The sequence below is a fragment of the Amblyomma mixtum genome, chromosome 1 (genome assembly GCF_055824585.1).
Source record: "Amblyomma mixtum isolate Tamu chromosome 1, ASM5582458v1, whole genome shotgun sequence".
In the NCBI taxonomy this organism is placed as follows: Eukaryota; Metazoa; Arthropoda; class Arachnida; order Ixodida; family Ixodidae; genus Amblyomma; species Amblyomma mixtum.
In genome coordinates this window covers 25,832,378-25,847,853 of record NC_143012.1, presented here as the reverse complement: position 1 = coordinate 25,847,853, position 15,476 = coordinate 25,832,378, and the positions used below count along the sequence as shown (strand labels likewise).

The window sequence follows — 15,476 nt, the reverse complement described above, 5'->3', positions numbered from 1 at the left end:
ACGGCGCCTTTAACGCTGTCGCGTTAATAACGTTAATATCCTGTGCCAGCCAAGGTTGGCACAGGATATGATAATGACTTAGCATGACAAAATACATGTTTAACTGAGATGAGGGGACACTGGAAGAGACACAGCAACGCACCCGCAACTTTTAGAGAAGCGTCTGAATGATCAGCACCAGCGGCTTTCCTAAGCGAGGTCACTGTAACTAGAAAAATAAATGTAGAGAAAAAATAAAGATAGTTTGCGAGCGAGACAGAAAATAATTGTATAATTTCATGAGGGCAGAAACCGTAAACTTTTGAAGCCGGACTTCTAACGGAAATACACGAGTCTCATGGTAAAGAACGAATAAGTACAGAGTTGGTCAAAAGTTCCCAGGCCACAGGGTCTGCTTTTCATCGATATATCCTGGTATTTAAGATGCCGACAAAGCTATCAAGGCTCTCAGAGGGTAGAATGATCCTTCTTCTAACCTCTACAGGTATTTTGAGCTTCGAGGGTACCGTGACTGCCTGACTATACTACTCAAAAGCAAACCTTGTGGCCTGAGAAATTTGACTGACCCTGTACGTTCTTTCCATTTGCAGCAGCTTTTCGACTTAGCAATTAGCACGACATTCTGTTTTGGCAAACGATTTTGGTTGTAGCTGCTCGCGCCTATATATTTTGTCGAGCACGAAGACCAGAGCCTCAAGAGCGCGTGCTGTGGCTCGCGCGAACCGTGCGCAAACTGCGCGAGCCACGGAGAAGAAGAACGTTCGGTCAGGCTTCGGACGCAAAGATGACAATGGTCAGCACCGTTGCTTCAAATGTTCTTTTGCATCTGGGCAGAAGGACGCTGCAATCACGGCACACCTGTCGGCGCAGGCGGAGGCCAAAGCTGGCGGCGGCTGCAGGCATGGCTCCGAGGAGGAAGGCGGCAGCCTGTTCCGCATGTCCGAGAACTCGCTCAACCTGTGCCTGATGGGCGCGGTTGCGGGCGGCATGACGCTGGGCTGGCACATCCGCAACCACGGCGTGTCTGGGCGCCTGCTGCAGCTGATGGACTTCCCCGGGGAGCTGTACATGCGCATGCTCGAGTGTCTGGCCATGCCCGTGGTGACGTCCAGCATCGTGGCCGGTCTGGGAAGCGTCGACATCCTGCTGGCGGGACACATCGGCCTGGTCGCCATGCTCTACTTCGTTCTCATCACCGGTGAGACCTCTTTTGCCGTCCGGGCCGTAGCGGGGCCCTAGGGAAGATAAGTCTTGGTTACGTGGTGCAGATTAAGCGCATTTGACGCGCCAGTAGACCCCACCGGAGGCTAATAAAAGCCCTTGAATTTAAATTGAGAACCACCAGGGAGAGTGTTCTATTGTGGTTCATGTGTTTGTTTCAGTTCTTGTTTCGGTTTTGTGGATTGTCTTGTGACGTCATCTCGTGTATGTATAAGCTGTGTCCGTACGTGCAATTTTCTTTTCATCCTTCTCCCAGTATCCCAGTCACAACAACAATCGACTCTCCTTACTAAGAGGGCCAACACCACAGAGAGCTGCGGAGGAGGCAGTGCCCCATAGCGAATACCACCCGGTACTCTCCCGTGGAGGCTTTTTACCGCGAGAACTCGACCTACATGCAGCATACATCCTTAGAAACTTCGAATTAGTGTCTTGTGCGGCCAATTTCCCAATCAAATCGAGTTCAACGTCCCGGCTCCCGCCTTTTTTTTAACTCACCTCCGAAAGTAGGAAGAGGCAGAGCCGTATTATACGGCTCTGGGAAGAGGCAGCGAACGCGAGTGCCTTTCAGCCAGTCGCGAGGCGGCTTGCCGCTCTGCCATCAGCGGAGTGATACGAGAAGCAAAGAGTCCACAGTATTTTTATTTCCGTGGGCCTAATTGGCGGCGATGTTGTCTGCGACTGAAACTATTTATTCACGAAAGCTTAAAAACATAATAAAAGCGAAAGAGAAGCTGCCACGCGGTGGCTGAATGGCACACTCCACGCGTTGGCTGACTACTCGTGTACTTTCGGAGGTGAGTTCAAAAAAAAAGAAAGGTGGGAGACGGGACGTTTAATTCCATTTAACAGGGAAATTGGCCGCACAGGACAATAATTCGACGGTTCTAAGAATGCTCGGAGCGTGTAGATCGAGTTCCGTGGTAAAAAGCCAAGCTCAGAATCCTCTTTAGTGCACTTTTAAGGCAGCGTGGAAAGCGAGAAAGGTACTTTGCTCGCCATGGAAATTGTGTGAAAGTGTGTGCAAATCGGTGAACGTGCACTAGTAGGAGCTCACGTCTTTGTAATTTCGTTCAGATAGACGCGCGGCAAAACAGGCATTGTCAGCCCTGTAACGCCGGTGATGCCTTCCTTGCCACGTGGCTTAATTGCGCCTTTTTCTCGGCACATTCCCTTGCTGCCAAACGCAGTAATGGCGTCGGCCATCGGCATCGGCGTGGCTGTGGTCTTGGGCCCCCAGCAGGAGCCCTGCTGGCGACGCCAACGGCTCACTCAGGTGGACGGATTCCTCGACCTGCTCAGGTGCAGTATGCGGGCACGGACGCTGCACACTTCTCCAACCAATATTCCGACTGGGACTTGAGTTCTGCAGTAAAGAACGCTAGAAGGGAGCGGTTTTTCCCCTCCAAAGAACCCCCTCCAGCCAATGGCATCGGCCGATTCTCATCCCCCTGCTAGAGTGACAATGCAGGGAGCGGTGCCACAATGGAGAGAGGGGTCTATCCCCGACTATGGAGGGAGAGGACTATCCCCTTTCATCTGCCACTCTCTGCATTGTCAGGCTAGCAGGACAATGAGAATCGGCCGACGCCACTCGCTGGAGGGGGGTTCTTTGACTGGGAAAAGCGTTCTACTTTTCCGCGGGAAGTGTTATGTTTGGCAGTTGGAACGCTGCCTAAACGACAGACTCCGTGGGCACTGTGGAGCGGTTCATTCGACTGCCGGGGCTGTGACAAATTTTTTAATGGCTAGCATATGTTATCCGAAAGGAATGGGAATATATGGTGTAAGGGGGGGGGGGGGGAGAGGCAACCATATGGACAACTGGAAGGCACATTGGCGCCTAGCGTAATTGGCGGACCACTCACGATCTCCAAGTGATGACGTCAGTATACCCAGCATATGAACTGCGAGTGCAACTCGAGCTCTTAACTTACGCGTGGAGTCGCTTTGCTTCATTATGAAGGCCCCTCGTGACTACGTTGATATTGCAAACAGACTCATCCTTTAGAGGGCATACTAGCATTGGACATTATGGGATGGAGCGCGCAATCTGCACTATAAGCGCGCTTAAGATACCGCCTACGTTTCTGAGGGGCACAGGACAAATTTATACCCGCGCGAAACTTTGAGTGCGTATGGCTGCGTAATAAATGATCACTGTCACCAGAAGTAGCCTGCCTGGTGGCTATAGCTTGGAGGCTAGCATGCCCGGTGGCTTCGAAGAAAGTCGGTCTCTCTAGCGAGGAGCCGAAATTGGAGGGTCCAATTGTGGGCCGCTGCTGCCACGTTTCTTCATTTAGCAAGGTGAAACACTTCAGCCCATCTCCCAATGGCATACAATTATTCCTGTTTCAAAGAACCCCAGGTGGTCGAAATTTCCGGAGCCCTCCACTACGGCGTCTCTCATAGCCTTAGTCGCTTTGGGACGTTAAACCCCATAAACTAAATTAAACTATTCCTGTTTTCCGCAAGCCCCAACCATGCTACATAAGCAAGCCTGGTAAAGTTGTTACACTCTTAGTCACATGGAATTTCGTTGTAGAAATTAAAAAGCGGCCGCCAACTAATGTCTTAATGTAATAAGGGAGTAATTACTCATTGGCATCCACCCAAGCGCAGCCATACGGCTACATAGGAAAGCTAAACAGCTTTCTCTGAAACTTCGTAGTTAAAGAAAAATTCGTCCTGGTCCGGGGTTCGAACCCGGGACCACCGCTTCACCGGAGCAGTCGCTCTACCAACCGGGACGGTAAGCTAATGGTAGGGCGAGAGCGAATTGATCAATAACTCCAAGTGGGAACAGTGTTGGTCAAATGTCTTAATGTGATAGCATCAGATTTCACATCATTCGATTGCGCGTCCATTAGTCACAAAAGTTGATTAGTCGCGACGGCAATGACGTGAAAACGTCATCACGGGACCATGGCACTGGTGTGACCCTTTGCCACGCAACCGGTAAAGGGCGAGACAAGCATGTTGGCACCGGTTGGGAGGAAGGTGTCGATGATTGGTCGAAAGGGCGACGACGTAAGAAGATCACGTGACCACGGAGCTGGTCTCGCCCTTTCCTGCACAACCAGGAAAGATGTCGACAGCATCTGGGCCACAGATATGGACAAAGCCACAGACGAGACATATGAAGAGGAACTGGGCGAAGGTATACTCAACGTATGATAATGCGTGTGCCAGTGATGATACGATGACAGTGACCACATTGTGTGTGTGTGTGTGTGGGGGGGGGGGGGGAACTGACACAGATACACGTAGCATCAACATTGCTTCTAATGCTCTAGTATTCCACTCTTGAAGCGACTTAAGCGCCCCCCATAATTTTTTATGCTGATCTGGCTGACACATCTCACAGGCTGCGGTCTGGTCTTCAGAGAGATTTTTTTTTTTTTTTTTGCCAGCTGCTAACAAGAATTCGCTCTTTCCGCAGAAACCTCGTGCCCGACAACTACCTCGAAGCTTGCGTCCACACAGTAAGTGAAAAATTCTGAAGTTGGCGTATATTAGAGCATTTCCAGTCGAGTGTGAACTGTCCAAAAATTATTGGTTTGGCAATATCAATAGGCTTGTAAAGCTGCGTATTTTTCCTCGATCCTCTCTGCGTTAAAATAGGAAAAGTAAATCCAGTTCAATGTAATCCACTCTGATGACGGCACTTGCAACAGAGATGTAAACTTGACGCCCTCTTAACCGGAACGATGTTTACTGTCCGCGGGCATGTCGTGCTTTGTAGGGCCTTTTTTTTTTTATTCCAGAGCATAAGCTTCTTTCGAATGAATCACGTATACCGTATACTTGTATCTCACAGATCATTTGTGAAATACCGATGGGTACAGGCTTCTCTCCAGAGGTCTCCATACCAACAAGTTTGTCTTGTTTAGAAAGTTCACTTCAAGGAGCAGCGTTATGAGCAGTTATTTGGAACGCCGTCGTTGAGGGATTGCTTAAATACACCACCATCATCGTTACTCCTAACAATGCTTATCCATTTAAGCGCTATTTTTTTGCAAAACGACGTATATGGGATGTAGAATATTGAATGCTCCTTGAATACTCTGGAGCACCCTATTTTGCGTCTGCACCACCATCATCGCTACTCCTAACAATGCTTATACATTTAAGCGTTATCTTTTGTACAGTAAACGACCTATATGTGATGTAGAATATTCAAAGCTCCTTGAATAATCTGGAGCACCCTATTTTGCGTCTGCACCACCATCATCGCTACTCCTAACAATTCTTATACATTTAAGCGTTATCTTTTGTACAGTAAACGACCTATATGTGATGTAGAATATTCAAAGCTCCTTGAATACTCTGGAGCACCCTATTTTGCGTCTGCAACACCATCATCGCTACTCCTAACAATTCTTATACATTTAAGCGTTATCTTTTGTACGGTAAACGACCTATATGTGATGTAGAATATTCAAAGCTGCCCGTTGATGTCCGTCAACATCAAAGGCTAGTCCTGTTTTAGAATTTTCTTAATCGGCAATGTGGTACGAAATATCGAGCGTCAAAAATGCGCATTTGAAAGCTCGTCGGTCGAGTTGGCTCTTCGGCACTGCTTAGTTATAAACTATCGTCTCTCGCACTTCTTATGCATAAAATACAGACGCAGTTGCTGTATTTGAAGTTACTTTGGTTTCAGCGACAATACCATGCGCACCGATGCTTTTTATAATTAGGTAACGCGGGAAAGCCAATTCAGCAAGCTTTCAAATGCGTATTTTTGACGCTCGATATTTCGTACCACATTGCCGATTAAGGAAATTCTAAAACAGGACTAGCCTTTGATGTTGATGGACACCAATTTCGAAATATAACCTTTGCTCCCCGAAATAAAAAGTATTAGTTGATTTAACTTAGTTAACAATCTAATTTTTGATTCATATGAGGAACAAATTGTCCGCCTTGCTTTGCAGTCCAGCTCAAGAGACCGCACCGACGCATGTCGCAGTTTTTAAAATAAAAATCTGTAAAGTCTAAAAAAAAATCGCCGTTTATTTTTTCTTGCCTAAAAAAAGATAAAATACTGCACGTGCTTCCTGCCATGCTGTCATGACCTTCAGATCTGATTGCAAGAGACGCTTTCTGCTTTGTCATTCATTACATCAGAAGAGCACACCTGACATACTTTTTTGTTTCATTCTATTTCTTCACTTGCAGACCGTCACGATTGGGGAAAACTCGACGGGTGAGCATCACGCGTCATATTGTTTTATCCGTCTTCTAGCGACATGCGAATTATCTTCTGCGTGCTATCAGTATTCGTCTGGAATGCTTAACATGCGTGTTTGCGCTTCTTGTGGCATACCCTCGCAGACGAGATACCCTTCATGGTGGTCTCCGAGTCTCGCGCCAACGTCCTGGGCCTCCTCTCGGTGTCTGTGATGCTGGGCGCCGTGCTGTCGGTGACGGTGAGCGAGTCGGACGCGCTGCTCAACCTGTTCGTGGGCCTGAGCAACGCCACGGTCACCGTGTCTCACCTGACTGCCTGGTTCTCTCCCCTGGGTGTCTTCTTTCTGGTCGCCACGCGACTTACCCAGCTGCAGGACCTGGACAGGGCCTACGGCGTGGCGCGATCCTTCTTCCACGTCACGCTTATCGGACTGGCTGCCTACGGCTTGGGACTGCTGCCCGCCCTTTATGTGCTCGCCACGCGTCAGGTATGCCATTTGCATGTTTGTCTACCTTAGCATGCATGCTAAGTGTTGGTCTCGTCTTCATTGGCGAATGCGCTTTTTTCTAATGGTCGTCCTGATTAAGTAATGCTCCCGACATGCTTCGCGTCGTTGGCAGAAACTGTTGGTTGTCGTATAGGCACCCTGCGCATCTAACTCCAGCGCGACGCGCGCGCCACTGGCGGCGGCGCGCGCGTCCCTGTCAGGAAGGCGGGGGCAGCCCGACAGCTCCCGCTGTGCTGCGCGTCGCCCCGAAGCAGTTTTGGGCGTCCTTACCGAGCAAAAAATGGCACATAACAACAGCAGGACACACTGCTGTGTTTCAGGATGCAATAATGCATATATAAATTCGCCTGGGACAAGGTTTTGTGGATTTCCGACGCGACATTGGGAGACTGCCCACCCTTCGCGACGGGCAACACGCACGCGCGGTTTCTGGTCAAGCAGTGGTCAAACCCATGCAGAAGCTTACTTGACTCATGCATGGCTGTAAACAATATGTGGTCTTGAAAAGCCACGCATGACTCGCCCGCAGTCACGCCTGTGGAAGAAGCCGAAATTTTGCGCAGTAAAGAATCGTTTACCTTCCAGTTATGCGCGGAATCCTTTCTAGCTTCCACTGCGCCTTGTCGTCCAGCGTCTTTTTCGACATTAAAAGCCCCTTTTCAGAGGCAATGGCAACATGTTCCTGATAAATCTTTGCCTCCACATCTGAACGACTGGGTGATAATTTAGTACAATGCTAATGTCGAAAATTTAGGGTACTTGTACTGAATGTGTAGAAATTAAACAAAGCTTGCAATGAAATCCAGCTTTTTAAGCACACGCATTCTGCAAGAATCCTGCATGAAATAGCTGGGATACTCGTTTTTTGCATAATCCCAGTCAAAACGTTTTATGTTTTCCGCAGGAGTTTCAGTGCGCACAGGCGCTTCGCCGCAGCTTGCATCCTTTTCTGCTTGCAAAAGCTCGTTCATTGGAGATCTCATATCATCAAAACACTGACGCACGTGTTGCAACGATAAGGACCTGGCAGTTGCTTGAAAAAGTAGAAAATATGAGCGGCAGATTACGCCATGGGTACATCATTTCAAGGCGTAGTTTGAACAGGGCATTTCACATCGAACACCGAAGTTGCGGCAGACGAGAATGTTATGAAGTCAAGTTTGCGCCGCTCGCTCAAAAACTGGACTTTTCTAATTACCTTCAATGTTATGCCGCCTGGCCGTCTTTGAAAGTTTAGGGTAAGTTTTTTTAAATGCAGGAACACTGCAGGCTTGCGGGTGGCTCGTTTTGGAGAGCGTTTCACACCGCTCCAAAAACACGGTAACGGCAGCAGCGTGTTTACAATTGCCTGCCTTGCAACTGCAGCTCGCGGCTACAAGCACTCTACTGGAAGATAGCTACATAAAAAAAAAAAATGGGTGAGAGTGCAGCGCTGACAGGCATTTTATAGAAATATTTCTTAGCGTTAAGTTGATCGTTTTCGGTGGCGCAGTGATGCTTGTCTGCGCAATGCACCGGGCTGCTACTTCGCTCCCGTCGCACGACACCACCTCTTTCACAGTGTGTACATGGCCTGCCTCAAAAAGCTTCGTTTTTTTCCTGACGTTCGCTCCTCGAAAGAATTTTTCAGCCTCATGAATGAATAGGTCGAAATCCCGGCTCTACGAACAGCGGCAGCCGCTAGCAGACGCCATCCCTTCGCAGTCGCGGGGCGAGCCTTCCTGACAGGGACGAGGAACTGGCCGCGCGGGGGAGCTGAACGCAGCCTCGACGGTGGCGGTGCCTGGCGGGTGCAGGGTGCCTATACGCCCGATTAAAGGTGCTCTGAAGAGGAATCTGAACTCGTCTTTTTGCCGCGGGATCTCAATATACACGTTCCGAGCATTCTTAGAAACTTCGACTTATTGTCCTGTGTGGCCGATGTCCCAAATTAAATCGAATTAACGTCCGGCTCCCGCCTTTATTTTTTTTTTTAATTCTCCCCGTACGGTGGGCGGAGTCGACCAACGCGTGGAGTGCCTTTCAGCCAGCTCCGTGGAGGCTGCTTTCGCTTTATTTCGTTTTTTATGTTTCCGTGAATAAATAGTTTCATTCGCAGATAATATAGCCGCAAAATAAGCCCGCAGAAATAAAAATACGCGCGGACTATTTGCTTCTACGGATTACTACGTATTACTCCGCCGATGGCAGAGCGGCAAGCCGCCACGGGACTGGGTGAAAGGCACTCCACGCGTTGGTCGACTCCACCCACCGTACGGGAAGAATTAAAAAAAAAAAAAGGCGGGAGCCGGACGTTAATTAGATTTAATTAGGGAAATCGGCCACATAGGGCAATAAATCGAAGTTTCTCAGAATTCTCGGAACGTGTAGATTGAGTTCTCGCGGCAAAAAGACGAGTTCAGATTCCTCTTCACTGCACCTTTAAGCTTTCGTGTTGTAAAACGCACGAAGAGAGAGGGAATGAATAAAATAGAAGTTAGAAACCTCCTCGCAAGGGTTCCTCAGTCCAAGAGCCTCCTGGCCATCCCCTTTTGCCTGGACCGGTCGATCACCCACGAAAGCTGACGCAGGTCATTGCGTTCTGCGCAAGATCCTTGAAATTGCAAAAAAAAAAAATGTGATTAGTTAAGGTTAACGAGTAAAGCAATACTTGAGATTCCTGGGGGCAGTCATAGCAAAGCAGGGAAAAATGGAATAGACATTACCTTTCGCCATTTTCCTGTAAAAATATTGAATTTCTCCCGTGTTTCCCGTTTGGCTCTCTCGACATGCAATTCCTGGTGGCTGACTATAATCTGCACTGGCAACATAAGGAGATTTGTACGAACATGTAGGAACACAGATGGTAGACTAGCACATGCCGAGTTCCTCGCCTGTAGTGCTTCAGGGCACACCGCGAATTCTGTTGTTTCGTCCTTATAGAGTTCGCGGTGTCTGCCTCGCCAGCGGACAGCAATCAAAGCTTAGCATGGCGTTAATTGCTGTCCTGTCCTGTTTCAGGGAGCTTCGATCTTATCTGTTTTCGTTACCTAAGGCTCAACAGTTGCCCATCCTCTTCTCGGCGCCGCTCTTTCTTACACGGCGATCTTCCCTTACCCGGCGCTAGGGCCGGCAGCTTTCTCCCAGACGCAAATATTAAACAGCTGAGCCCTCTCGTCCATTCGTCCAATTCAAACGGCGACCAGCATCGGGTCCTGATTGAAGGATTCGAACTTCTGGCTGCTGCAACGGTTCTCGAGGCTATAAAAACCGTGCTGCGCTGAGCGGGAAGACTGACGGAGACAGCAAATGAAGGGAGACGTCCCCCCAGGTCTTCGCCGCGCTCCTTTGTGCGAACCCGTTATGCTCTTGGTCCCAATGCCGACTGTGTAACGCCCTTGCATACATTGTATATAAATATTTCGTTAACTCACCGTCGCCTTGGCTGCTTCATCCTTCATCGCTCAGCTCTGCGCAGCAGTGGCAGAAGGCTGAGATGCACGAGACCCAACAACAGCTGGCCCATTAACGAAGAAAGGCTGCATGCATGTGTAATCCGCTTCACGCCATTCCTTCGGGACCTTCACCTTTGCAGGTGGCGATAAGCGGATTTGGTTTGCGATCACTCTTTCGCCATGATCCCGCCGCGGTGGCTCAGTGGTTATGGGGCTCGGCATTTCGATGGAGGGGTGCCCGTGTACTGTGCGATGTCAGTGCACGTTAAAGAACCCCAGGTGGTCGAAATCATCCGGAGCCCTCACTACGGCGTCCCTCACAGCCTTAGCCGCTTTGGGACATTACCATCGCGATCCAAGCGCGAACCTCGCGAAGCGGAAATAGGATGTCACGTGACGTATAGTCCTCGAGCCAATGGTATGTCGTGTGAACCCACCTTTGATCATGGAGGAAGAAAAAACTAGGAGAGAGCATGACGTCATAATCTTGAAGCCTAGTCATAAAAAATATAATGGAAAGCATCTTGGGAAATAGGCCCTCACGTGACAAGGCAGCGGTAGTTCTTAATCGCATTTCGGTTTCGGTTTCGCTCTTCCGTTGTGTATCGGCGTACGGACGTTCACTAAAAAGCACTGCGCGACCCAGGCTGGTTGGCAGTCTGGTAACTGTGGAGGGACTATTTCCCAAGGGTCAGTGCGCGCGCAAAAGAGCCCTCGGCAGCGGCGTCAGAGGAGGATGGCTTGCAGAGGCTGAGCGCGTGACGTCACGCTCCCTCCTAGTCTTTTTTCCTCCATGCCTTTGACCACGGCCGATAGAGGAGTGGTAACTGGCACTCCCTCCCAACCCCCATGAGCTCGCTTGATGGCAGCCCGGTTAGAGTGGTTCTTCTGCTGCGCAGGACCCCCGCGGCTTCCTGCGTTTCACGCTTGCGCCGGCGATGAAGGCGTTCCGCTCGGCGTCTCGCACAGTCAGTGTGCCGGACACGATCGAGGCGCTGGAGGACCTCGCCTGCCTGGAGCCCCGCATCGTGCGTTTCGTCATACCCGTGGGCGCCAACGTGAGCATGTCCGGCACAGCGCTGGTGGCCGCAGCCACGGCCGTCGTACTTGCCCACCTGGACGGACTCGATGTGGGCATCGAAGAGCTGCTCATCATCGGGTGAGCAGAGGGGCCCAGGGGGAGGATTATAGAGGGTGCGCTTTTGTCGGTCCTTTCGCGGCGGGAATCCAAGCAGAAATTCGTGCGTGGCAGTCAGTGTCAGGAGTTCCATCGTAGTTCTCTTGCAGACCAGAGGCTCAGTTGGTGGTCCTTCTCAACGAAACGCTGAAGTTAACATTTTGCGTTGAGGTTCACAAAGCTCGTGCAACTGCAGTATCGAAGAGTCTGGCAGGGACACCTTATGAAGCTTCCTGGACGAATTGACCATCTAGCAAGAAATATGTATTCCGTATGGCCTTTTGTGAGAAGTACCGAAGTGGCCTGTTAACGCGCAGTGTAACTGCGAAGAGTAGCTGCTCAAGACACCTCTAATATGTCCTGGGAGCTTTTGAAATGATCTCCGTGACTTTGCCAACTTCTGGCACGCGAAGATATGACCTGCTGCCTGGTGGTGTCTCGCAGCACTACCGTGGTTCTGGCCAGCCTGGGTGCGGCAAGCATCCCGAACAGCAGCGTGCTCACCGTCCTCATGATCCTCATGGCGCTGCAGGTGTCCAGCCGAGACATCAGCCTCGTTTTTGCCCTCGACTGTGTCGTGTACGTAAGCTACAACTTTTCGCAGGAGGGAGGGCGATGACATCCCCGTGCCGGCTATGGCGCGGCGTTCGCAAAACCGCTCGGGTTTTCTTGCATCCGTTCTAGTCTGCAGTCGTGATTGGGCTGTCGGCTTGTTGGCTGTCATGCAATGCACCAGGAGACCACGGCTAATCACACATGTCTCCATGTAGGAAGTTTTGGCAGTTACGCATGGCCCGAGGAACGTGTTGAAGTCAAAGAACGCGTTGTTTCCGAGTCGCCCTTCGGTTGGCACTTTTTGAAAAAAAAACTGAAAAACTATAGCAAAGGTCACTTCGTACTCAAACTAAATAGCTCCAGAAGCTTTCCTTAATTTCACGCGAATGCAGAACGTGGCAACGGTCGAAGGCGGTTCACAGTTGTCACACACTGAACAGCCATAGCAAGAAACCCTGCTGGTTAAGAGCGATTTAAGGATTTTCGAGCAGTTTCGTCAAGCGTGATTGTTTTCTATATCCTTCGGTGGTTCAAGCGTTCCCAGACACTCTGTTGCCGGAATAGCATGCCTTTTGTCTCGACATATGACGTTAATAAAGGGCCAGACAAAAAATCGTACTGAAAATGGCGCAGACGTTCTCATTCGAGAAGCCGTTTGTTTAGTGTACTTCTGAGCCCGACTTCACTTTGCCTGCCGTTGCTGCTCGCGTGCAGCGATCGTTTCCGCACGACGGTGAACATCTTCAGCGACGCGGTGGGATCGGCCATCGTGCAGCAGTTCAGCAGCCTCAAGCCTCTCGAGGACAGCCAGGACGACAGCGATGACGAGCCGGCGCCCGCCCAGAAGCCGAAGAATGAGACGCAGACCAGTCCAGTGGCACAGACCGAGGATGAGCCGAGGTTCGAATCCACCGAGGACGAGTACCAACCGCTGAGGACGTCGAAGCAGCAGCCGAAGCCCGTGCGGAGAGCGAGTGGATCCAGGAGCCAATCGCCCCCCGGCTGGAGGCACGAGCGGCATATGCCGACACCAAAGGACGCCGCTTCCGTCGCATCGACGTCATCCATAGGTTAGTGCCCATTCGAAAAACATCATTCGAGGGTATACGAGCCGAGCTTCCTCCCAATCGGACGATCTACCCGACCGAGTCAGCCCTACGTACTCACATTCTCAACTACTATAAGGGGGTACGGATCCGCTATCCGCCGCCTCATCCTGATCTAAATCAACTAGAGGCAGTGTATTGGCGAAGATTGCAGACAGGAGCATTCCCAAACCTGCATATCCTTAGCAAGATTTACCCGACGCAATATCGGGACACTTGCCCGTGGTGTGGTAGCAAACCATCGTTGTACCACATCACGTGGGAATGCAGTAAAAACGACAACTTTCGCAAAGACCCGAGTGCAGAACAGTGGGAGAGCCGGCTCTCCAGCGGCGATCTGGGTTCCCAACAAGGTCTGATCCAGCACGCCCAACGAGCGGCGAAGCTCAGCGGAGCCCTGGAATAGGGGCACCGACCCTGTGAGAAGAAGGAAGATGGGCCTCTTCTTTCTCGTCTGCTACTAGCACCTTTCTAGAGCAATAAAAGTCTTTCCTACCTACCATCTCCTAGATAACCAGGCCCACGCATCATGTGATATGACGTCATTTCTGTCATAACCCGGAGGCTGGTGGCTCGTTGGCTATGTCGCGCTTAGCTTACGCGTATTGCTTAAGCAGTAAAAGGCATTTCCGGGGGACCGGAAGTACTGACAGGGCAGTTTTTTCGAAGCGCGAGCTTGCGAGGCCGGCTAGAAACCGGATAATCATGAGCCGGAAGGGTACCAAGCTATAGCCAAGCTAGCCGCATTGCTCTAACTTACAGCTGCGATGCAGGGCGGCGCACCACCCTCACGAAAGCTTCTATGCGTGGCCATGTAACCAGAAGCTTATTGCAGGGGCCGCTGCGCTAGCGCGCTCCTCAGCCATGTTACCGCTACTTGTGCGTATTCCCCGCCTTCGTCTCTTTGAGAAGTCGCTTATCCGTCTCGCAAGAGGAACTCGCCCAACTAAGCATTCTTCCTGTTTAAACGAAAGCTGTAAAAGCCTACTCACTGAGGAGAGATGACGGGACATGTGTTCCTCCCCCACACCCCTCCTTTCCTTAGTGCTTCGCCTTATAGTACAACAATACATCAACCTGTCGCGACACCTCCCTCTCTCTACATGTCCAATCTACCGGCTGCAATCTAAGATCTAGAGTTGCGATAAGTCACGCCTCACACGTCTCTTCACCAGCGCCATCGATGACCCAAACGTCGGCAGCCGGCGTGCCTCCAGAGGGTTCCGTCGAGGCCGCAAGACACCAGAGGGCCGGCGTCACACCTCCCGCCTCCCGAATTCGCAAACGCGAGCTGCGAGGCGCCGCCGCACTTGCCGACTCTTCGGCCTCCGAAGAAGGCGAGACTCCGGCTCACGGCCTACGTCAGCCGTCAGAGCCAGCGCCTGTTCATATCGCCACAGGTGGAGGAGGTGCTACGGACGAGTTGGCAGGTTCTGGCCAGAGTCCACGACGTCGTCGGCGTCATAAGAGTCCGCGGAGTCCGCGGAGTCCGAAGGCCAAGAAGCAGGCCTCTGACCAACGCAGCGGCACACCCAAACCGCCACGGTCAGGTCGTCGCGGGCGCCGGGCGCTCGCCGAGGCCGCCGACAATCCCGACGCCTCGCCGGTCGGGCGCCGCCGGAAGCCGGAATCTGCGGCGCCTCCTAATATAGGGGAAGCCTCTTCCGACGTCGCACGACCGGCCGTCTGATTAGCCGGCGAGAACTGCGGCTATGTTAAGCTGTGTGCAGCTTCTTATGGGTACACAGTGAAAGGGTACTTTTTATATATGCGCGTGCGTTCTACGTCACCTCCTGGCATAATCATTTTGTCCTTCACCCAATTGACAATACTAACAACAGTTTCATCGGAGCTCGCGAATTTGACCAGTGCGTTTAATAATTGAGCCCGTGTGTCACTGCGTCAAGGACAGATGAAGCTTGTTAGCTCGCGTGGAGAGATTTTTTCGCAAGCCCGCAGTGTGGGTCCCCTGAACAATCCTGCATGCAGCGCAAACGCGTCAACCCTTTCAGCCGTGATTGTTTCGTATTGTAGATAATTTTTTTACTTGTCTAATCAGCTTCGTTACCAGCCAGAGAATCGTAAATACATCGGGCGCATGCACGGGGATCAGTGATTGCAAGTCAACTCGATTCATAACTTTCTGCAGAAGTGTCTAGCTTTGACAGAGCGTTCAAGAGGATGCTGCAGACCACAGACAGTACGAGCAGTGCTTCAGTGTGTTGTTCGCCTTTCGATTCCGGTCTGTAGCTAACCTGAGCCTCAAGCGGAACCACGT

At 51.0% G+C, this 15,476-nt stretch overlaps 1 protein-coding gene across 1 annotated transcript; it reads left to right on the top strand.

The window, feature by feature from the left end:
* The first annotated feature begins 306 nt into the window (after positions 1-306).
* LOC149365794 (excitatory amino acid transporter 1-like) lies at positions 307-14,888 on the top strand. The gene is made up of 10 exons (XM_089569266.1): positions 307-793; positions 871-1,198; positions 2,412-2,523; positions 4,664-4,706; positions 6,406-6,433; positions 6,562-6,905; positions 11,260-11,519; positions 11,982-12,116; positions 12,807-13,162; positions 14,374-14,888. The coding sequence occupies exons 1-10, from the start codon at positions 785-787 to the stop codon at positions 14,886-14,888; spliced, it is 2,130 nt and encodes a 709-aa protein (XP_089425392.1). The 5' UTR covers positions 307-784.
* Positions 14,889-15,476: the final 588 nt, after the last annotated feature.

Bases quoted from the DNA above. Each gene is read 5' to 3' on its own strand.
- LOC149365794 (XM_089569266.1), top strand. The intron at 6,906-11,259 runs GTATGCCATTTG...TCTGCTGCGCAG, and splicing joins ATGTGCTCGCCACGCGTCAG to GACCCCCGCGGCTTCCTGCG. The intron at 12,117-12,806 runs GTACGTAAGCTA...GCTCGCGTGCAG, and splicing joins TTTGCCCTCGACTGTGTCGT to CGATCGTTTCCGCACGACGG.